The sequence below is a fragment of the Prionailurus bengalensis genome, chromosome E1, assembly GCF_016509475.1.
Source record: "Prionailurus bengalensis isolate Pbe53 chromosome E1, Fcat_Pben_1.1_paternal_pri, whole genome shotgun sequence".
NCBI classification, from domain to species: Eukaryota; Metazoa; Chordata; class Mammalia; order Carnivora; family Felidae; genus Prionailurus; species Prionailurus bengalensis.
In genome coordinates this window covers 13,643,651-13,667,561 of record NC_057347.1, presented here as the reverse complement: position 1 = coordinate 13,667,561, position 23,911 = coordinate 13,643,651, and the positions used below count along the sequence as shown (strand labels likewise).

Below are 23,911 nucleotides of genomic sequence, written 5' to 3'. Positions count from 1 at the left end.
TTGTTCACATTCTCAAGCCACCCAGGAAACTAGAGGTATAAACGGGACTAGATATAGGTTTGCTAAGGGAGGGGTATATTTCTCAGGTGTCAACCCCGAGCGGAGCCACTGAGCAGAGATAAACTAATTTCCAGACTTGTCTTGGGCCTGGGATGAGGAAGGAGCCCCAAAAGAGAGGCAGGAAGGAGAAGCTTTCTTCACACCCAGTTTCCTAATGAGTCCTCAGAAATGTGGTGTTTTTCCCCCTCAGGGCCTTGTTAGTGGGAGCCCCTGGGACTGTGTCTTAGGCACCCAGCAGTGTCTCTGGAAATGGGGATTGAAGAGCTATATTGGGCTAGGAGGCCTCCTGGGGAGCTGTCTGCCAATATGACTATCTAGGCCGGGCTCTGAGAGATTGAGAGCCCTGGTGAAGGCGGCAGACTAGTAAACAGAAGATGCAGGAGGGTTAAGGAGGGCGTTCCTCTGACACCTATAGCCACCACTACTTACTCAACACTCCTTTCCCAAGAGAGGGTCTCTGTCTTCTCCCACCAGAGGAGCCTTCTGCAGTAGGAAATGCACTGTGGACAGACCTGTTTTCTGGCGTCCGGTGGTTGACTTTGGACAAGCTGCTGTACCCTTTTGATCCTCAGTGTCCTTGTCTGTGAAATGGGCATATCCTCTACCATAGAGCATCGCTTGCAGATTAAATCACGTAAGATTCACTAAGCTGATGATAGAAGTTTGGCAACACATCAGCATATCAACTGATAACATTTGTGGGTATTTGTTAGGCACATGGTAATATGTTGCGTACTTTTTGCGCCTGGGTCCCTGTCATTCCTCACAACACCTCTAGGAAGCACCTTGTGGCAGACACATCAGATGTCTGCCTCACCTCTCCCTCAGCCTTTCGTCTCGTTTCATCTGCAGCTGGGTCGGACAGTTCCCCTCAGGCTTTTGCTTGCGGCAGGCCGACAGAGGGTAGCCTCTTCCTTGGGATCCTTTGATGCCATGAATTTTGGAGGTGGGGCTGGGTACTCGCTAGGTCTGAGCATGAGTGCCCAGAGTGCAGAGAGCACCTTGACAATAGGAAAGGGGAGCCAATGGGTAGACACCCCAGCAACCATTCCTCAGACAATTGTGGGAAGCATTCCATATTCTCATGCTCAATCAAGTCTCTGCTGGACATCCGTTGCAGAGACCTTGGTCCCTTGGTCAGGGACATCTCTTCTTCATTCATCTCACTCTCCTCTCAACCCCTGTCTTCCTCCCCGGGATTCCTGCTCCCTGGGATGATTTCCCAGTTAAGCCACACACGCATCTTGTCTCAGGCTCTGTTCTGGGGGGGAGCCTGACTGAGACAGCTGGTACTGGGAGTGGCCCTAGGAAGCAAATCCTCCAGATGGAATTCTGCACCTGGACCATTCGCCACTACTGGGGGGAAAGTGGGCTTGGTGATAACCGTAGTCTCATCACTGAGACTCAGCTATGGTATGTTGGGATGAGGTACAGGTGAAAGGTGAAACACTGGATCACGTTTTAGCACCAGCACATTAATATGATAGCCATGGAAAGTATAAGAATTGCGGAATTTTAAGAATTAAGGGTGGGTCGCTTCTGTTAACTTTCCCAGAAGCCTGAAAAAACAACGCAAAGCCCAGGGGAGCCAACATTCAATTCAGGGTATGTCACGAAAGCCTGAAAACTTCCTTGGCACATCTCATGAGGCATTACTCTTCTGCAGCCACAAGGAGAGAGCTCTGAAAATCAGGCATCGGACCTAATTGTAAGGGTGGCAGATCCACACGGGAGGCTGAATGTGCAGCTTAGGGGAGTCTCCTGTGCTAAATCCAGGGCCCGGCTAAGGAAGGAGTGAAACCCTGAGTCTGGGGATGGGGAAGTTTGAGAGGTTGCTCATGAGAATTGCAAACCCCCAGACTCTCCCGCAGTCACTTGGCCAGAGTATCCCTTCCCCTTTGCTAGTGGAGATCAACTTCCTTGTGTGTGACGGCCACACAAACACCTCATAGGAAGCAGATGTCTACAAGATGATTCTTGTCTTCCTCAAGAACTTTTCCCAGGTCTCCTCCATGCCTCCAGAACAATTGGGATTATGTCTCAGCATATTCTGAGAAAGGCCAATCCCACTCGTGATGCCAGAGAAATAATTCACTCACTGAAAAGAATCTGACACTAGGCTGAAACAGGGCCCCCTGGATATTCAGGTCCTAAGCCCTGAAATCAACCCTTTGGAGATATGATGTGATTGCTGAGGGTCTTCATCTGGGAAGATGATCCTGGACCATCCAAGTGGGCCCTAAATGTTATCACAGGAGTACTTAGGAGACAGAGGCAGAGGGATGACTACAGAAGAGAAGGCAATGCGAGGCTGGAAGTGGAGAGGGAATGAGGGAACCACAGGGTAAGGAAGGCCAGCAGCCACTGGCATCTGGGAGAGACTCAGAATGCGTTCTCCCCGGAGCCTGTGGAGCAAACTTTCTCTGCTGCCATTTGAAGTTATCCCTGTAGGACTCATTTTGTACCTTTGGCCTCTGGAGCCATGAGAGAATAAACTCCTATTGTTCTGAGTCACCAAGTGTGTGGTATTTTGTGGCAGCAGCCATAAGAAACGGATACACTCACCAGTGCAACCCAGCAGGAACTGGAAGCTCCTCTTGTTGACAAAGGAGAAATGTGGGAGTGGATCATGAGGACCAAAGGGGTGGGTGGAATGTGAGGCTGAATAGCGAGAGTTCATTGATGAGGGAGCACTTTTCAGGATTCCAGATTTAAAATCCTGGCAGGATGCCTGAAGCTGGTCCTAGTAAAGTGCCAAGATGTCTCTTTGAAGCTAGATGTTGGTTATAGGGACTCTTCAAAGATAGGTTGGCATGCCTGTCTCTGGGAGTGTGTCTTCCTCCAGGTCCTTGTGGGCACAAGTGTTCCCAGGCCACTTTAATCTGCAGTTGGACTGAGGTCTGTGGGGCAACCTCTGGAGGCACAGTAGCATGTGTCTCCTGGTGGGTCGTTGGACGAGCGGGAGTATTCCTGGCCCATGACTGTGAGGTGCAGAAGCCAAGTTCTAGGGCCTTTTCAGCATCTGCAGTTGGACCGGGGTTTGAGGGTCTGAGAGGCATATATGAGCGTGTCTCCTGCATTGTCCCCGGCTGAGTGGGACTGGCAGCTGAGAGGGCTGGAGCTGCTTCAGTATCCACAGCCAGGGTCAAGGTTGGCGGGGCTGTTAACCAGGGCACAGGTGGGTATGACTTCTGCTGGGTCTCTCGGCAGATGTTGCCAGTGATGGGACCAATGCCAAACGGGGCCAAGCTGAGTTCACAGGGGGACAGAGCTGCTTCTAGGTTGTAGCCAGGACTACTGTCAGCATGACAGCCACCTGGGTGCATGTTCTTCTCCAAATATACCTTCTTAGTCTTGGGTTCCACCAGGGTCTCACAGTCTCTTACCTAAAGCCCAGAGCCCCCACAACTTTTTCTGTCCAAAATATTGTTGCTGAGGGGGGGAATCGAGTGGGGATCTCCTCTTCTCTCATTTCGCTGGCTGCTGTTATATATTTGTGTTTATATTTGTATTACATTACACATATTATACATAAACCATATATATTATCATGTGCACCATATACAAGCAAGCTTACATTTTATGGGATCTGGACAACTTTGATCCACTAGGGGAAAAGTTAGAACATACACAAAAATAAATTGTGTGTATTTTAAATATTTGACTTAAAAATAGTTGTAAATAGGCAATCATGTGAACTTTGGCTCAGGTCACGACCCTGCAGTTTGTCGGTTCGAGCCCCATGTCGGGGTCTGTGCTAACAGCTTGGAGCCTGGAGGCCTTTAGGATTCCGTGTCTCTCTCTCTCTGTGTCTCTCTCCCACTCGCACACTCTCTCTCTCTCTCAAAAAGAAATGATAAACGTTTAAAAAAATTAAAGCAAATGTAAATGTACTAGAAAAACATCACTGATAAATATTTAACCAACATTTAGATGGAAAAGTCATTATTTTCTAAGCATGACAAAAAAAGCATGATACACTTCACAAAAATATCAGACTTCATTTGAGCAAAAGAAGCCTAAACAAAGTAAAAGACAAGTGGGAAATTAGGGAATATCTTTGCAACACAGACGGTAAAGAGATACTACCCTAAAATGTGAAATGTTGCCACCAATCATTAAAATAAAGATAAACTACCCCATGGGGCAAAAAATATGAACTGGCAATTTTGAAAGCATAAATCTAAATAAATTAGAAATAAATATATAAAAATCAATTGAATCACACTCATAAAGAAATTCTAATTTAAAAATAATGCAATATTTAATCTAATTATCAAAGATAAAAAAATTCTACTTATAACACTCAGTAAAAGCAAGTGAGGTAAGAAACATTCTCATAAACTGCCAATCAACCAACTAAAGCTGGTCGCCCTACAACCTTGGTCCAACACACACACACACACACACACACACCTTTTATGAATATAACCAGTGAAATAATTTCAGTTATATGAAACATATACAAATGAGAATGTTAACTCCAGTATTATTAACAACTGCCAAAAATAGGAAATAAATGAAATCAATAGGGATTTGTTAAATAGATTGTAGTTTACACATAAAATGGACTATCATGAAGCCTTCAAAATGGATAAAGTTGATTTGTAGGTTGATATGTAAAAAAAAATTGTAATAATACAGAGAGGAGGGAAAGCATATTACAAAGCAGTACAGTGTTGTGCTTGCGCATGTTGACGTGCATGCAAGTGTGAGCGTGTGTTCATTTGTGTGGAAAGCCAAATACCAGCTACCACCACTTAGTTCTTTTTTAAAAATTGGATTACTGAAGGAATGGTATAAAAGAGCAACAATGATATTCTGTATTGTTTGAACCTTTATGATATGATGTATTACATGTATGATAAACATACATTGGAATAATAACTTGGAATTAAAAAAAAAAAACAGGCAAATTCCAAAGAAAAGGGAATCTCCCAAATCGGTAATAAAACCCTATGATTCTGGAGAGTAGACAGCATGCCCGGAATCAGTGCCTGAGTCATCACTTATGATGCTGAACAAGTTGATCCATTTTACTCCAGTGATTACACATGAAATCATCCCGTGAGCTTTGAGATGAGTGTTCATATAGAAGAAAGGCTAGAGGCACAAGGAGTTTTGGAAGTAAATAAGCTCCATCGTGCAGCAGGGTTAGATGCTGGTGGGTAGGAAAAATGGTAGTAGGAAGATGTGGTAACTCTTCAGGGTAAACAGAGTGACACAGTCTTTTTGTTCATTAAAACTAGTAGAATCAGAAGGGATTACAAGTGGAAGAACCTTGATGGTTACCTTGTGCCTGTCAAGTACAGGCCCAGACAAAGTTGAGTACTTATTCAAGGTCGAGAACATTGCCGATGAGGGGAAGTGATGAAGTGAAGACCATGTTGTAGATCTTCCTGGACACAGTTTCCTCGACCCTTGGAGGAAGCTCCATTTGCATTCTTGAAGTTTATCTGATGGCTAACAAAGGGTCAGGAAAGAGCGATCTTCCTCCCCGTCCCCGCCCCCCCCCCCCCCCCCCCCGTGTCTTTTGACGGTCTTGGCTAGCGTGACCCAAAAGGCAGAGAGTAAGTTGATAAGGTGGTTGGTTAGTCATAGACTCTGGTGACATTTGAGGTGGACAAAATACCCAGAACTTCTTTTCATCTCTTTTGTCATCTGATAAACCTCCCTAACATTCTCAGAACACTTTCTTGTAAGAGAAACTGAAAATGTGTCCCTTGGACACTTTTTAGCACTTTCAGTGAAATTTGAAAATTGCTTTATTCACGGTAGAAAAGACACACCACAATGATGGTGTGAGGGTCGCATAAACTGGTTATTGCTGGACAGTATAGAACAGGAAGCAGCCCTGTACAGAAGCCCAACTCTTTCCTCTCTGACCCACTAGTTTTGTTTCCCCCCTTCTTTCCTCTGGCCTTTTAACCATCTCAAGGTATCTTATCCTATTTCTCTATCTTTCTCGTCTCCACTCTCTGTGTACCCCATTCGGTCCTCTCCAGTGCCCCGAGCCTTCACTCTCAGCCCATTTGTTTGCAGTTCTGTCCTATTTCTCCCCGTGTCCCTCTTTCTTCTTCATTTTCCTGCAAACTCTTCGCCTCCAGTCTTGTTTTGCTTCCCTCCCTCATGTTCTTTCTCTTCATCTCTGTCTTACCCAGTCCTTTCAATCCTTTCACCTCCCTGAAAACTCACAGAGAAGCTAGGACACAGTTCAGGTCAAAGGGATGTTTTGGGGCAAGGAATCAGGAAACATCAGTGACAGAGTAGAGATGCCCACAATAGGTGATTCATCTCAAAGGGAGGCTAGAAGGAAAATAAAGCCAAATGCTGATTGGATGAAAGCTTAGGATGTAGCACGCAAGATGAGAGAACATTCTAGGTTAGAGACCGTTCTCCTACCGAGAAGGGACATTTAGGGGAACATCACTATATGCCTTTATTTACAGATATGGATGATCTCAGCTGGAAGATTTTGGGACTGAGAGGATTTAGAGAGGAAGTCCATATGGAGTATTTTGGGGTTTTTCATGCGTAAATAATATTTTCATTACAAAAGATTATCGTTTCAAATGATTTGAAATATATCAGGAAAAACAGACGAGGAACATTAAATTTGTATTATAAGGTTTACCATATTTATTAGTGGAGTTTAAAAAATTTTCACACATGAATCATGCTCTCCAGAGGTACTAGAAAACATATACCCATACAGCTTCCTCTCTGTCCCCTCTATATCCCATGATATCTTCATGTGATAGGAAAAGAAAGTTGCTGTTTTGGTTTGTAGAAATCTGATAGGTGAAATAAAATGAATCTGATCTCTAGGTCCATGTTTTAAAACCAGACCATCCATAGCTGAACTTGAGGGAATCACATGACCTACTAATGGATACAGGGCGTGGTGGGAAGGCTTCTTTTTTTAAAAAAAATTTTTTACATGTATTTATTTTTGAGAGACAGAGCCCAAGTGGGGGAGGGGCAGAGAGAGAGGGAGACACAGAATCCGAAGCAGGCTCCAGGCTCTGAGCTGTCAGCACAGAGCCCAACGTGGGGCTTGAACCCACAAACTGAGAGATCATGACCTGAGCCAAGTTGGACACCCAACCAACTGAGCCACTCAGGTGCCCCAGTGGGGAAGGCTTTGGATATTTTGGGGAAGCCAGGCTATAACCAACCAAAGAGTCATTCCCTGTGAGACATGAACCTGTACTAGTTGAGGCTCTGAGATTTTGCTTCTACCCAGAGAAAGGAGCACACAGTGTCTAAAGTTGTAATTTGTCAAAGGGGTTGGCCTTGACAGGGCCCACACACCTATTGACTATAAATTGCACATGGTTTCTTTGGGAAACAATAACGCTTATCCCTAATTAAAACAAACAAAAAAACCAACCAACCAACCAACCAAACAAACAAAAAAACCCTCCTGTGCAGGGAGACAGAAGCAACTCTGGACGGTTAGTCTTAGTTACTGGCTCTAGAGGATTTCTTCTTTAGTCCAGAAAGGGAAAAGGAGGGAGTGACACTCCAGACCTCAGGACCTTGTCAAGCCAGTGGTCGCCTCCCCATGAGCACTCTCCAGAGGGCACCCTGCACGTCAGGGTTCCTGAGGCTGTAGATGATTGGATTCAGCATGGGGTTGATGACGGTGTTAAAAATTCCAAAAGCTTTATCCTTGTCTGAAAGCTTGGCTGAACCCAGTCGCATGTAATTAAATATACCTGAACCGTAGAATATGGCAACCACAGTGAGATGAGAGCCACATGTGGAGAAGGCTTTCTTCCTGCCCTCAGCAGAACGGATTCGTAGGACTGCAGCTGTCACATGGGCATAGGAGGTGATGATGAGAGCCAAGGGAGTACCTGCCATTATGAAACCCACAGCAAAGAGCAGCAGCTCATTGAGTTGGGTGCTGGAGCAGGAGAGCTGGAAGAGCTGTGGGAGGTCACAGTAGAAGTGATTGATCACATTGGGACCACAGAAGTTCAGGGTGGATATGGCTACTGTGTGGGTCAGTGCATTAGTAAAGGCTAAAGCCCAGGACACAGCCACCAATATCCTCTGGACTGTCTGGCTCATTCGGGTGCTGTAGGTGAGGGGCTGGCAGATGGCCAGGAATCGGTCATAGGCCATGGCTGTCAAAAGGAAGCAGTCCACCCCAACGAGAAGGTGAAAGAAGAAAAGCTGTGTGAGGCAGGCTCCATAGGGAACAGTACGCTTGTGGGACAGGAGACGAGCCAACATTGAGGGAATAGTGACTGTGATGCACCCAACGTCCAGCACCGATAGGTTCCCCAGGAAGAAGTACATGGGGGTGTGGAGTTTGGTCTCCACCAAGATGGCGGCCAGGATGCTGAGGTTGCCCCCAACTGTGAGCAGGTAGGAAAGGAGGAAGACTACAAAGACAACTGGCCGCAGGTCTGGTGTCTCCACCAAGCCCAGCAGGATGAACTCAGTAATGGCTGTTCTATTGTACTCAAATTTTGACTTCATTTTTCCTGCAAGGAAACATCCAAGGATATAATCTTTCTTCTCAATACATTTATTCTAAAAGAACAAATAGACTGTAGGGCGGTAAAATTTGCCACCCCAAAATGTGTGTCTTTGGCATGTGGACTATTTTAGGCTGATTACTTTTAAAAAGCAGAACTCTCAGGAGAAACCTTTGCTCTCCCCTCATATGCCTAAAAGAGTTTAGATAGAAGACTTGCTCCAGGAAGGCAGGTATCACCATACATACCAACAGTATAACATGAGATAAGTGTGGTAGCCAGGGAGCATTTTAGTGACTTTCATTCCGTAATAGAATTAATTTGACAGAAGAAAGCAAGGCTGTAAAAGCTCTCAATATAATTATGGAAGAGAACTAATTGGTATGTATGCCTTTCCCAAATGCCCCTGAAACTTTCACACATCCCCCACCAAAGAACATGTATAAATGTATAAACTTTTAATAGAATTAAATGTATAGCATTAATAGAATTAAATGTATAAACCTGAAATTCAGAAAATTCGAAAAGAATAAAGAATACAGGCAATAATATTGCATCACAAACCAACTTAAGGAAAAATGAATTTTAAAAACAACTCCCCTTGTTTTGAATAATCTGTAAGAAACTGTTGGACCAGAGGGAATCAAAACTTAAACTGAAGAACATCACGGAGACTGAAAAAGGGGAGGGTGAAACCAACACACATGAGAACATGTGGATTATCACCAAACCAGTGTTCATAAACAAATCCATAGCCCTAAATGAATAGATGAAAAACAGAATGTAAAGAGGGTGGTGAAGCAATCGGATCAAGAAATTAGGAAAAGAACTTTAAGAAATGGGGAGAGGCTGGTTGGTAAAGGGGTTCAGACCTTGAAATTTTCTTTTTTTTTTTTTAATTTTTTTTTTCAACGTTTATTTATTTTTGGGACAGAGAGAGACAGAGCATGAACGGGGGAGGGGCAGAGAGAGAGGGAGACACAGAATTGGAAACAGGCTCCAGGCTCTGAGCCATCAGCCCAGAGCCTGACACGGGGCTCGAACTCACGGACTGCGAGATTGTGACCTGGCTGAAGTCGGACGCTTAACCGACTGCGCCACCCAGGCGCCCCCAGACCTTGAAATTTTCTAAGAGAGTAGGACTTACGTAGTCTCAGACACAAAGGAAAAGGTAAATATGTGAGGTGATGGATGTGTTAGTTAACTTGATTGTGAGAATCCTTTCACAACGGAAATGTATCAAACCATCGTGTTGAACACTTTAAATATTTTATAATTTTATTTGTCAGTTACACCTCAATAAAGCTGGAAAATATAAAGTAAAGCAACACTTTACAAGCTTTAGAAAAATAGAAATGAAATGTCCGTTACTGACGTAATACAGGAATTTCATACATGATATAAGTGGCATCTTAAGTCAGTGGGAAAATGTACTATTTGATAAATGCTGGAGAGGCAATAGCACAGCTAGCTGGGAAAAACTGAAGTTGTATGCGTACCTTATATATTTTACAAAAATAAATTCTAAATAGATCAAAGATTTAAGTATAAAAATTAAAGCAGGAAGTTTTGGGGAAAAATCAAAGAATTTTCATCATGTAAAGATGACTCAAAATATAGAAAAAAATTTTTTTACATAATGCAAATGGATGATTCTATTAAAAGTTGAAAATTCTAGCCATTTAGCTAAGCTGGAGCCACATTTCCCTAAATCTCATTCTCTGTATGGTTGCAGGCTAAGGTTGGCTGCAAGGGGAATTTGTAGAATAGTTGTGAGACAAAATTACATACGTGTTTTCTTTTTACCTGGAAATTCCACTTCTGGGAATTTATCCAACAGATATATGATCACATGTAAGAAATGGCATTTGTGTGATACTGTTTGTTGCAGCATGGTTTGTAAGAGCAAATAATTGAAAACAACCTGTGTTCATCGCAAGATGGCTTAGTAAATTAATATGGTATATATCCTTACAAAAGAGTACTGTGCAGCTGTAAGAAACAGTTCTGTCTGTGCTGATCTGAAAGCTATCAAAGCCATATTACTAAATATAAAGCACAACTGGTAGAATAAATACAGCATTTTTTGGTTCACTTTAAAAAGAAGGGAACACTCACACTCACACACACATGTATGTGATATAAATCTCCTAGTTATGGGATGAACAAGTCATGGGAATAAAAGACACAGTATAAAAATACAGTCAGTGATATTGCAGTAACGATGTAAGGGGACATATGGTAAACGTAGCATAATGTATAAACTTGTCAAATTGCTAAGTTGTACCTGAAACTAATGTAACATTGTGTATCAACTATACTCAGTTAATAATAACTTTAAAAAACCATACGTCTAGTTAAAGAATCAGATGGACTGCCATCTGGGACATTCCATCTGGAATAAATAAGAAAAAAATGGTGGAATATAAACAATTAGGAATTAGAAAGGGCTACAGCCAGAAATACAAAGGAAAAATTAAATTTTAAGAGAATACGCTAAACTATATTATTTAAGTGGAAAATTTCAATAAAATAGGCACAATTCTAGGAAAATATAAACTAAAATATATTCAAGGACAGTCTCAATACCCAAGTAAACCAGAAACAGGGAAGAAAGTTAAAAAAAACTGTCAAAGAAATAATTGCCCCAGTAGTGATCTCTAGCCTCACAAAACTGTTGAGAGAAGTTTGGTTTAATTTTGATGAATAGAATATTCTCATTCTATATAAACTTTCCTGCAACTCCAGAAAATGAATTAACTTTCTTAATATCTTTAAAAAAATTGCAGTTGACACACAATGTTACATTAGTTTCAGATTTACAACATAGTGATTGGACAAGTCTATATGTTATGGTGTGCCCACAAGTGTCACATACAACGCTTGCCATCTGTCACATACAACGCTATTACAACACCATTGACTCTATTCCCTGTGCCATGCCGTTCATCTCCATATTTATTCCTCAACTGAAAGCCCATACGTGCCACTCCCCTTCACCCATTTTGCCCATCCCCTACCTTCCTTTCCCTCTGGCAGCCACCAGTTTGTTCCCTGTATTCATGGGCCTGTTTCTTCTTTGTTTTATTTTGATTTTCAGATTCTACATATAAGTGAAATCATATGGTATTTGTTCTTTGTCGGACTTATTTCACTTATGTCATCATACCCTCTACGTCCAGCATCCCAATGCTTTTTATGAAGTTAGCACGCACCTGACACTACAAATATAAAATTTTTGGAAGAAATATATGAAATATCACTAGAGAGCAACTTTAGTTATGACTATAGAAACAAAATGCTAAATATAACTATAGAGAGTTTTAAATATCAGAATATTAAAAGAAGTAGTCTATCATGATTAAGAGAGCTCTTATAAAAAATTGAGGCTGATCTAATATATGTAAATGTAAGTATATATTAGATCAGTTGCCTAAAAAGTACCTTTTACAGGTTACAATCCATTGTGGATTTAAAAGGAAAACACCCAGCTGTAGTCACCTAAGAGTAGAGGGATACTGCAGGATTATTGCTAATGGAAAGTAACAAATTATCCTATGAAAGGGATAAGGAGCAAGAGAGGGATCCCCACCATTACATCTATTTTTATTATTGTCCTAGAATCATTACAAACTAATGTCAAGAAATAGAAAAATCAAGTTTATATATTGGAAAGGAAGAGAAAGCAAGTGTGTTGATTGTCCACAAAAGGTAATCAAGAATTATTAGAAAAAAGTATCGAGATAAAAATCAAATATACAGAAATCTATTCATTCCTTATATACCATCAATGTACACTGGTGGAAAACATAATGCAAAAAAAAAACAAATTAAAAAATGAAATGCTTATGATATAATGTTAAGACTAAAGCAGGATGCAAAACTGTACAACACGGTGTTATTTCAATATTAACAAAGACAAAAACACACACTTTCACACTCACACACAGAAACAAGACTGGGAAGAAATACCAAACTTTGTCAGTGGTTGAGTAATAATATGAATGGGCTTTATTATCTTTCTTCTCCTCTTCTCTACTTTATGATTTGTCTACAACGAATGCAGATTTTTTTTTAAGTTCATTTATTTATTTTAAGAGTGCATGCACAAGCTGGGGAGGGACAGAGAGAGGGAGAGAGAGAATCCCAAGCAGGCTCCACATTGTCAGTGCAGAGCCTGACAAGGGACTCCATCCCAGAGGAGATCATGACCTGAACCGAAATCAAGAGTCGGATGTTTGACTGAGCCACCCAGGTGCCCTGCAGATTATTTTTATAGTATTTGATGAAGTACCACCTCATGGGCATGATCATGGAATACCCACTAAACCCCATATCACAATAAAGTAAGTGCACAAAAGAGAAACCAGCAATCCCTTCCCCTATGATATGTAGGTGGTCCCAACATATTTGATACCGACAGAATTTCCTTGGGGGATTCCCTGAAAACAATTGCAGCTAAAAGCTGTTAGGAGAATTACCCCGAGCGAGGCACTGTGCACCGTTCTAAGTGCTTTAAATGTATTAACTCCTTTATTCCTCACACCCCCTACTATGAGATGGATCCCATTTGTAGTCCCGATTTTACAGAGAGAACATGAGTCACGTAAAGCAAATAGCAGAGGCAGGATTTTAACTCTGGTAATCTGACTCCGGAGCCCCCACTCTTGTCCTTTACACATACCACCACTCAAGGTAACCCAAGGCATCTGAAGGATCATGAAGGCATGTCTTTCTCCTGAAATTCTCTCTGAATCTGTATCTGATCCATTCTCATGACTCAAAAACCCACTCTCATGTTTGCTGTGGTTTGTGCCCTTGCAGATCCCAAAGTCTTGACTTGCAGGCCGAAGTAGCTCAGGTTCAAACAAGTGTCTTGGCTGGATCATGGCCACAGTCAGAAGTTGCCCCCAATTTCCCTCTTTATTTCAATCCATGTCACCAGATTGCAAATTCTGTGACTTCCTATATCCCCACCTTGGCTGTTGCTACTTTCTCTCTATAGACTATCCTTCTTCCATTGTCACGTGCTCAAAGTCTTCAAGACTCAGCTCAAATACTACCTCTTCCAGAAATACCTTCCTGACCTGTGCCCATTTTAAAGTGATATTTACATCTTCAACATTCCCACCACACTTTAATTATATTCCACATGGCACTTACCACTGTGCCTTCTGGCATAATCATTTAGTGATTTAGTGCAGCTCCCTCAGTCCAATTTAAGCATGAGATTCGTATCTGAATTTAGGAACTATATGCATAAACTTATTTTAGTTATGCACCATTTTATAAATGAATGAATAACTGCATTCATTGACAAATAGGCTTTCTGACAAAGAGGCATCTTTGTGGGCTATAGTAGTGATGAAAGGGTTTCTGGAAAAGTGGGAATTTTCCTAGACTTTGAAGGATTGGTATGATTTGGTTGAGGTAGAGTCAAGTGAAAGGCACAAGGGACTGTTGTAGGGATGACTCCTCCACTCATCTAGATGGGGCATGCAGTGCATGTAGCAATCTACATACTGGCATGCAGCTTTTTATATAAACTTCCAACATAGTTTCCACAATCGGAAGAAATATTCCTCAAAAACAAGTAAGTCATGAGCCAGAATATTATGTTCCCCTAGTAGCTTCTGTCTAGCCCTCAATCGATGAGGGATGAAACTTACACAAGATTTCCTAAGTTCTGGGTTGTTCACCAGATTATTGATCTGGGGTGTCTGTGGCTAATGAAATCACAAGAGTGATAACCGATGAGGAAGCCCTTCTGGATCGCCATTCTTGGGGGTTCATATGAGTCCTAGACTTCCGTCATGCTGTGAGAACTCCCTGCTCTGAGGTCCCAGTAGGGCCTCCATGTACTAGTGGTGGTCTCAGTAATCTGGTGAGGCTGTCCAGCAAGGATTGGTTCTGGGCAGGGAAGTTGAACACTGAATCTCATCCCACTCATCCTTAACAGTCAGGAAAAAACAAAAAAGCTTCATCTAGGAAAGAGGGAATTGGTAAAGATGCCTAGACGAGGAGCCTCAATCTCTGGTTCATAGTCCCGGCTCTTTCACTCACCTGATATGTCATCCTGAGCATGTCTCTCTTAGTTTTGCTTTTGAGACTTTGGTTGCTGTGCCTGTAAAACCAGGAGGTTTGACTTACTGAGTAACAAATAAATTTTCTTCCATTTTACACAAGAGCGGAGGGAAGATCATGGGAAAAGTCACCTGTTACCGCACAGAGACCAGTGAGGTTGCATGGGAAGGGATGTAAAGGGAGTGAGAATCTGCACAAACTCAGTCAGCAACTCTGGGGGGATATATATGGAAATGAGATTAAAAGAGGTAGAGGCCATCTCTGTCATGGGACTTCTCCACCACAGGGTAATCCTCTTGTGTCCTTAAAATTGCCCAAGAGTGGGGAGGAGCAGGTGGGGCGAGCTAAGTAAATACAAGTCTTAATAAATAGGACAGTGGTAAAGCAGTGGTGCCTCATGCATCTGTGGTGATTTAGAATCTCTCCAAACATCTCCATCCCCCATATTGATCTATGGGGGTAGATGGGATGGTTATCCTAAGAACTCCATTTAACAGAAGGGGACATAGGGGAGGTCTTTGCTTTCTCAAGGTCATCCAGGGAACTAGACATGGAGCCAGCACCGAATCTGGGTCCCCAGCCCAAGGGTTTCCCTCTTCCACTTGTCTGGTCCAAACAGGACTTGGGGGCAGATACAACCTGACTCCTAACCTGAGATGAGAAGGAAGCCCAAGAGAGGAGGCAAAAACTGGAGGTGCCCTTTCCCACTTCAAATTCTTAATGAATCCTCAGGAACAAAGTACATCCCCCTCCTCACCCCCACAAAGGCCCCTGGGGCCTTGTTACCGAGGGCCACAGACATTGTGTCTTGGGAGTCCCAAAATGATCCTGAGAGAGGTAGTTGAAGCAGTGTGCTGTGCTGTGCTGGAAGGGACCAGGGGACCCCTGGGAAGGGTGATCCCACCATCACTACCTGGGTTAGGCCTTTAGAAGATGAGAATTTAGTGATAGAGATGATGAGAGAGGAAATTGGAGAGGTTATATAGTGTAACCCTTGGACTCTTGTGTCTTCCTCCTCAATAATTTACCCAAGTCCATGGGATAGCGTACTCTCTTTGGGAATCCTGCCGCACTTTGTAGACAGATAGACCTGCTCTTCCAGGTATTAGCAACTACTGAGACCCCATGGACTCCAGTTTCCTTTTTTGAAGAATGAGAGTGATATTCTCTCAAAAGGTTGTTGGGAAGACTAAATGAAATAACACATATAGAGTTCCTAGTAGCAGACTACCAGTGTTGCTATTAACATAATAATAATTGATAATATGTACATGACCCCACACCATAACATTTATATGCACTAAATCGCAATCAACCCTTACAATGATTTCATGAGGTAGAAATCGTTACTATTCCCATTTTAGAGACAAATAATTGAGGTTCAGGATGACTCAGTAATTTGCCGAAGGCCACACACTCAGGGCTTTGAGGGGTTGGGGCTCAAACTTGAATTTGTCTAATTCCAAAGCACATGATCTCAACAATTATGCTATGTGATTGACTCCTCCACCCCTGTCCAATTAACCCCTTTCCTCCAAACGATATACTTGTTTATCCTGTTGTTTGTGACCAATATGGCTTCTAATTCACCATGAATTATGCCCCAGGATGAGCCTAAGGCATCCTACTCTCAGTGATAGTGGCCTCTGCACCACCCAATAGCCTGGTGCACAGAACTGGGATCGACTTCAGCTGCTGCCTCCAGTACAACCCTCTTGCTCTCCAATTATATCTGCTACTTATTCTCACTGCAAAGAATTATGACCTTAACTCATTGGTCTTATGAGGAGCTGACCTTCCAGAGTTAGGCTTGCGTTGTTGTCTTAATGATTGAACATACGAATGTTAAGGCTTTTCATCATTCAGTAACATTTTTCTAAAGATAAATGAAAACTATATTGAACTGAAGCTCTAGAAGTTGTTCAGAGATCATGGGAAAGGAGTAATACTTAAAGGATAGTGCCTATGAGTTTATTTATAAAAAATATATTTGAAAACACAAAACTATTGAACTTCTGATTGTTGGAAGACATCAGAAACAAAAATGAAAGAAAAATGGTAAATTGGAATACTGTGTAGAATTATCCGTAAAATATATGGCCAAAGATACGCAAATACATAAAGAGTTCCCACAGATCAATTAAAAAATTAACAATTCAGTAGAAAAAGAAGCAAAGGACATAAAAAAACAATTTTCAGGAAGCTGTGAGATTAGCCAGGTGGCAGGCAGGATAAGGAGGTCGCATGCTCATCTCCAGGAGCTCCATCACTGTTGTGTCCAGTTCTCTGAAGACCACAGTGCCTTGCCATTTACAAAATAGGAGCTGCCACTGCTCAGTATCCCACACACGAGGTCCCAAGTCACAGCTTTGACCCACGATCACCAAGCCAAGCTGCACTGCTGTGTGACCACATTCTGGCTCCTAAGCAGAAAGTTTGACCTGCCATCACCAGGGAGTCCTGCCATTGCCCTGTGCTCTGCAACCTAAGCCCTAAGCCAGGGCCCTGACATTCCATCACAGGGGCTCTGGTTTGTCTCCCAACCCCTAGGTCCTAGTCTCAGCAGAGACTCACCGTCACCAGGTTGCTTTGCTGCAGCTCTCTGCCCTACTTCCGGTGTCTTGACTCAGGGCTTTGATCCACCATCACCAGGGCTGTGCTGTTGCTGCTCTACACTCTGGGGTCTTGAGTTGGAGCTTTCGCCCCAACTGCTGCTGCACCCTGCCACCTAGGCCCAAGCTACCATTACCTCTTGTCATCCCTGGGCCAGCCACTGTAGCATTTCCCCTCCCACTTAGAGCCTAAGTCACTATGGTAAGCCCCAGAAACCCAGACCCCAGTTCCATGGGATACCTGCACATGTTCACATGTCAGACACCGACACCACCACCATAGCAAGTGCACCTGAACCCCAGGACCCTGACTCTGTGGTCACTGTGGGTGCCAGCCCACTAGACCTGGGGCCGAGAGGGGTCCCCTCAGGTAGAGCTTACCCCCATGGGCAAAATAGGAGAACAGGAGAATGCCAGCAGCTTTCACCACCAAGGACCCCAATAGCCCTAGCCATCACTGTTTGGGCCACCAAAGACCCCTGTGGTCTTTGCCAAGGTTGACCTCAGCTGAGGGAGCTACAATCAAATTAAAAAGCATCTACAAAGCAAAGGAAGCCATCAATAAACTGAAAAAGCAACCTATGACATGGCAGAAAATATTTACAAGCCATGTAATCTGATAGAGGGTCTTTATGTATCCAAAATACATAAAGAACTCATTCAGCACAATAAAAAAATCCATTTTAAAAATGGGCAAAGGACCTGAATAGACATTTTTCCAAAGAGACATCCAAGTGACCAACAGGTACTTGAAAAGGTGTTCAACATCACTAATAATCAGCACATCAAAACTATCATGAGATATCACCTCACACCTGTCAGTATGGCAATTATTAAAGACCAAAGACAGTAAGTGTTGATGAGGATATGGAGGAAAAACAAACAAACAAACAAACAAACCTTGTGCACTACTTGTGGGAATGCAACCTGGTGCAGCCACTATGGAAAACAGTATGGAAGTTCCTCAAAAAATTAAATATAGAACTACCCTACGATCTTGCAATCTCACTTCTGGTTATAGATCCGAAGTAAATGAAATCAACTATCTCAAAGAGATATCTGTACTTCCATGTTAATTGCAGTGTTATTCACAATAGTCAAGATATATAAATAGCCTAAAGTCCTTTGATAGATGTTTAGATAAAGAAAATATGATATATAGATAGATACTGATACACACGCACACACGCGCACATACACACACACACACACACAATAGAACTCCTGTAGTGACAGTGAGGATGGGGTTTGATGGCATTATGCTAAGTGAAATAAGCCAGGCAGAGAAAGACAAATTTGGTGTGGTATCATGTGTATGTGGAATCTTAAAAAAAAAAAAAAAAAAAAAGCCAACTTCATAGAAACAGACACTAGAATGGTGGTTGTGGTTGCCAGGGACTGGGGGAGAGGACAAAATGGGGAAATGTAGGGCAAAGGGTACAAGTGTTCAGTTATAGGATGAATAAGTTCTGAGAATCTAATGTGCAGCATGGTGAATATAGTTGATAATACGCAACTGTATACTTGAAACTGGCTGAATAGACATTAAACATTCTCACCACACACACACACACACACACACAGGAGAATTAGCTATGTGAAATAAAGGATGTGTTAATTATCTTGTTCTTGGTAATCATTTCATAATGTGTGCATATATCTATCTATATACCTATATTTATATGTATCTATATCTATATATCTCTATATATCATGTTGTACACTTTAATATATACAATTATATTTGTCAATTATTTCTCAATAAACTTTGGAAAAAATTAATTCCCAGTGAAGAAATACTAATAATTATATTAGCCCAGGCCTCCATAACAAAATACCATAGATTCGGGGGTTTAAAAAACAAAATTTATTTTCTGACAGTTCTGGAGGCTAGAAGTCCAAGATCAGGCGCCAGCACGGCCAGGTTCTGGTGGAGCTCTCTCTGGCTAGCAGATGGCTGTCTTCTCACTTTGTCTTCACATGGAATGGCACTTCCTCTCTTCTAGACCACAGGCCAGCAGGTTAGGGCTCCAACCTAATATAAACTTAACTACTTCCTGAAATACCTCATTAATACTTCCTAATTAATCTCATTTAGCCTTAATTATTTCATAAAGACCCTATCCCATATACAGTCACATTGGGGGTTAAGGGCTTTAGCACATGAATTTTGGTGGGATACAATTCAGTCCATATCATGGATAACAAACGTTTGAAACTGTATTCAACCTTACGTGATGTCAAAGAAACGCATATTAAAATAATAATTAATATTTTACAACTGTTATCATGTCAAAAATTAGAAGAATTTGTTTCTATTGGGGCGCCTGAGTGGTTCAGTTTATAAAGCATCCAACTCTTCATTTCAGCTTAGGTCATGATTTCATGGTTTGTGAGATGGAGCCCTGTGTTGGGCTCTGTGCTGACAGCATGGAGCCTGCTTGGGATTCTCTCTCTTCCTTTCTCTCTGCCCCTCCCCCCTCTCTTTCTCTCTTACTGTCACTCAAAATAAATAAATAAATATTAAAAAAGAAGAATTTATTTATAATAGTTACTGTTAAAGCTGTAGGAGGCAAGCAGTTTCACCCATTATTGTAACAGTAAAAGAGTGAATTTTTGTGGGATAAGAGGGAAATACATATTTAACAATCTAAGTTTTTATATTTTTCAACGCAGAAATCTTATTAATTAGAACTTATGAAAATGCTTGCAAGATAATAAAAACACATCTTTGAAGAATATTATTGCTCATATTGGAGTAAATCTAGAAATAGTTAAACTCCATCAAAAGGAATATTGTTAAGCAAATTATGGTTAATTAATAAATTAGCACTAAGCAATTATTAAAATAGAGGAGGTAAGTTTCTAGATATTTTGCCAGATAATAAAGTCTACCAAGTAATGTTTAACAAAAAGACATGGTACAACATGCCCCTATTTTATATGTATAAAAAATTAGAAGGGAAGCACCAAATTCTTAACAGTGGTTTCTTCTTGAAAATTGAATTATGAAGGGTGTGGACAGAGAGGGTGAAGATTTGATTTTCACTTTTCATTGGTAAAATTGTGTTTTGTTTTCATTTTTATAAACATAATTTCTAATGGGAAATTTAAAATCAATGAGTGATATTTCCATTTCAGAAAAAAAAGAAGAAGTCCCAAAGGAAGTATAACTCCTCCACTGCTAAATACCTCAGAATCTTGCAATGCAGACAGGGTACTCAGTGTCTCAAATTATATTGTACTGGGTCCAGAACCTTGTGTGGGATCCTTGTGTCAAAGCACATTGGGGGAGCTATTTCAGGGGAATCCAGACAGGAGGGTGCACTAATATTTGGTACCAAGCTGTGACTTTCCATATTCTAGTTTGGAAAGAATCTTTGCTGGTGTATTGTTGGGGAACTCAGCAAAAAATAAACAAAAGGTCCTGCCTGTAGGACCATGAGTCTCTCAGGATGCAGAGCTTCCTGGATTCCACCTCCATCTGGAGTGGGAAGAGTAGCTAGGCCCAAAAGGCAACTAGTCAAGGATTCCGGTTTACAGAACCCACACACACATTATCAGGGAGAGCAAGGAGTCTCACTTCATAACAAAAGTCATCTTGCTCAAGGATCTAAGAGAGACAGGAAACACTTCCTGTGGTTCTACCCTCCTGATACACTTTTATGCAAGGGCTCGTTTCCCCGTGAGCACCTGCCACAGAGCCCCCTGTACATCAGGGTTCCGAAGGCTGTAGATGAGTGGGTTCAGCATGGGGCTGATGACAGTGTTGAGGATGCCAATCCCTTTGTCTTTGTCTGAAGCTTCCACTGAGCCCAGCCTCATGTAGCTGAAGACACCTGTCCCATAGAATATGCCAACCACAGTGAGGTGAGAACCACATGTGGAGAAGGCTTTTTTCCTGCCCTCAGCAGAACGAATTCGTAGGACTGCAGCTGCCACATGGATGTAGGAGGTGACAATGAGAATCACAGGTGCACCTGCCATGAGGATACCCAGACCAAAGAGTAGCAGCTCATTGAGTTGGGTGCTGGAGCAGGAGAGCTGGAAGAGCTGTGGGAGGTCACAGTAGAAGTGATTGATCACATTGGGACCACAGAAGTTCAGGGTGGATATGGCTACTGTGTGGGTCAGTGCATTAGTGAAGGCTAAAGCCCAGGACACAGCCACCAATATCCTCTGGACTGTCTGGCTCATTCGGGTGCTGTAGGTGAGGGGCTGGCAGATGGCCAGGAATCGGTCATAGGCCATGGCTGTCAACAGGAAGCAGTCCACACCAGCCAACTGATGAAAGAAGAAAAGCTGTGTGAGGCAGGCTCCATAGGGAACAGTACGCTTGTGGGACAGGAGACGAGCCAACATTGAGGGAACAGTGACGGTGATACACCCAACGTCCAGCACCGATAGGTTCCCCAGGAAGAAGTACATGGGGGTGTGGAGTTTGGTCTCTACCAAGATGGCGGCCAGGATGCTGAGGTTGCCCCCAACAGTGAGCAGATAGGCTAAGAGGAAGACTACAAAGACAACTGGCCGTAGCCCTGGTGTCTCCACTAAGCCCAGCAGGATGAACTCAGTAACAGCTGTTCCATTGGTCCTGGATTCTGGGTCCATGTGTCCCTGAAAGGGATCAATCTTCCTAATTTAGTTATTCAAGAAAAATACACGGACTCACTCTCAAATGCCAAGCCCCAGGGTAAATTCCCACGTGTCTCTAGTGGATATTTTCCCACTCCTCAGGCCACACATCTCTCATTAACGCTCAGTCTTCACCTCAATGTCCTCACCCAAGTTCCAGGTGAGTTACACAACTACCTTGGTATCCCCCCTCCTTATAAGAGATCTATAAATCCTTTCTTCCAGTGTTCCCTAGAATCAGGGAATGAGGTCCTTCTACCAACAACCTGTATGAGGAGATTTGGAGAAATATCATGCTAAAAGTGAAAGTGAATAGCTAGTAAAAATAGAAACAGCAGAAGAATTGATCATAAGTCCTTATAAAGTGATCAAAAGTCCTTACAAAGGAATAAATATATATCAAATCAGCAAGAAAATTGTCAAGATACACAAAATTAGGAATTGTAAAGGCAGCATAACCAGAGGCCAAAAATAAATAAAGTAACCTTGGTATACTATCTGTTCCTAAATTTGAACAATCAATTCAAGAACAGTCCCCAAACCAAATAAACCAGGTACAATTGAAAAAAAAAAAAAAAAAAAAAAGGAAAAAAAATAGGCAGTAATGTGCTTCCATGTGTAGACTCTAGGCTCCTATACCTTACATACAAATTATTTTAAACTATCAATGTAAATATAATTTTCATGTAATATAAATTTTCTTAGCTTATAAAAGATGAAAGCCTTCCAATTCGTTTTTTAAAGTTAGCAAATTCTGACACTCAAATGGAATGATAATAGCAAGAAAATGGAATTATCCTACACTATTCCCATTCGATAACATGTGTGCAGAAATCCTAAGTACAAGAAATGAAAGCCACCATTACCTAATAGATTTTATAGGAGAGGATGATTTCATATTAGTAAATCTATTAATATACTTAGCAAACTTGTGCGCTTAAAAGGAGGAAAGTTTTCCAAAGGACAATTCATAAATGTCTACATACATACTTAAAGAAAAAAGAAAAAAAACTGCTTGTAGTTACTTTAAGTGGAAGAACACCACTTTATGAGATAGGCCATATCCACTACAAATGGTTCATAATGGTGAAGTAGTAGTGACATTTCTATTAAAATCAGACACGGTTGGGGGGTGGGGTGGGTAGGGAAGGGAGTGGTGGAGACTGAGTGGCTCAGTTGGTTGAGTGTCTGACTTTGGCTCAGGTCAAAATGATGATCTCATATCCATGGGTTCAAGTCCCACATCAGGCTGTGTGCTGACAGCTCAGAACCTGGAGCCTGCTTTGGATTCTGTGTCTCTCTCTCTCTCTGCCCCTCCCCTGCTCACCCTCTGTCTCTCTAAACATAAAATAAAACATTAAAAAAATTTTGTTACTTCAGGTATTTCTCATTACTCTAAACATTTTTAGGCAAAGAGAAACAAAATGCTTAAATAATGGAAACAAGAAAGAAAAGAATCATTTGAAAATAATAAAATTGTCTAAATAGAAAACTCAAGAGAGGATAAAAAACTGGTAAACTCTTAGAATTATTAAGATATTAGCAAATTAGATAAAAAATAATTAAGCACAAGTCACTGTATTCCTTATATGCCTACAATAATTAGCTATAAAACCCAAAGTCCCAATCGTAAGGTGAAATCTTATAATATAAATTATAATATAATATAATATAATATAATATAATATAATATAATACAATATAATATAATATAATGTTATATATATTATAATAATATAATATAATATATATTGTAAATATATAAATTTATACCTGAGTCATATATGTAGACACCTAAAAAATGGCCCAAAATAAACATTGCTCAGTTCCACTGACTTTTAGGAATATGGGAGAATTTTAATTACTCTTTCCACTTTTCTTTTGCTTTCAAATGATCTACAACAAATCTGATAACTTTTATAACAATAAATATGTTTTTTAATGACCTGCTTTCTCCAGATTGCAGATATAGTAGCTCAAAGGCAATAGTAGCTCAAAGACTCCTTCTCTCTGTCATGTTTCCAGAAG

General features: G+C 41.6%; 2 protein-coding genes across 2 annotated transcripts; both read right to left on the bottom strand.

The window, feature by feature from the left end:
- Positions 1 to 7,605: 7,605 nt before the first annotated feature.
- LOC122484715 (olfactory receptor 3A1) lies at positions 7,606 to 8,553 on the bottom strand. Its single transcript, XM_043582665.1, has one exon. The coding sequence runs from the start codon at positions 8,551 to 8,553 to the stop codon at positions 7,606 to 7,608; it is 948 nt and encodes a 315-aa protein (XP_043438600.1).
- Positions 8,554 to 20,911: 12,358 nt separating this feature from the next.
- Positions 20,912 to 21,859, bottom strand: LOC122484713 (olfactory receptor 3A1-like). Its single transcript, XM_043582664.1, has one exon. The coding sequence runs from the start codon at positions 21,857 to 21,859 to the stop codon at positions 20,912 to 20,914; it is 948 nt and encodes a 315-aa protein (XP_043438599.1).
- Positions 21,860 to 23,911: the final 2,052 nt, after the last annotated feature.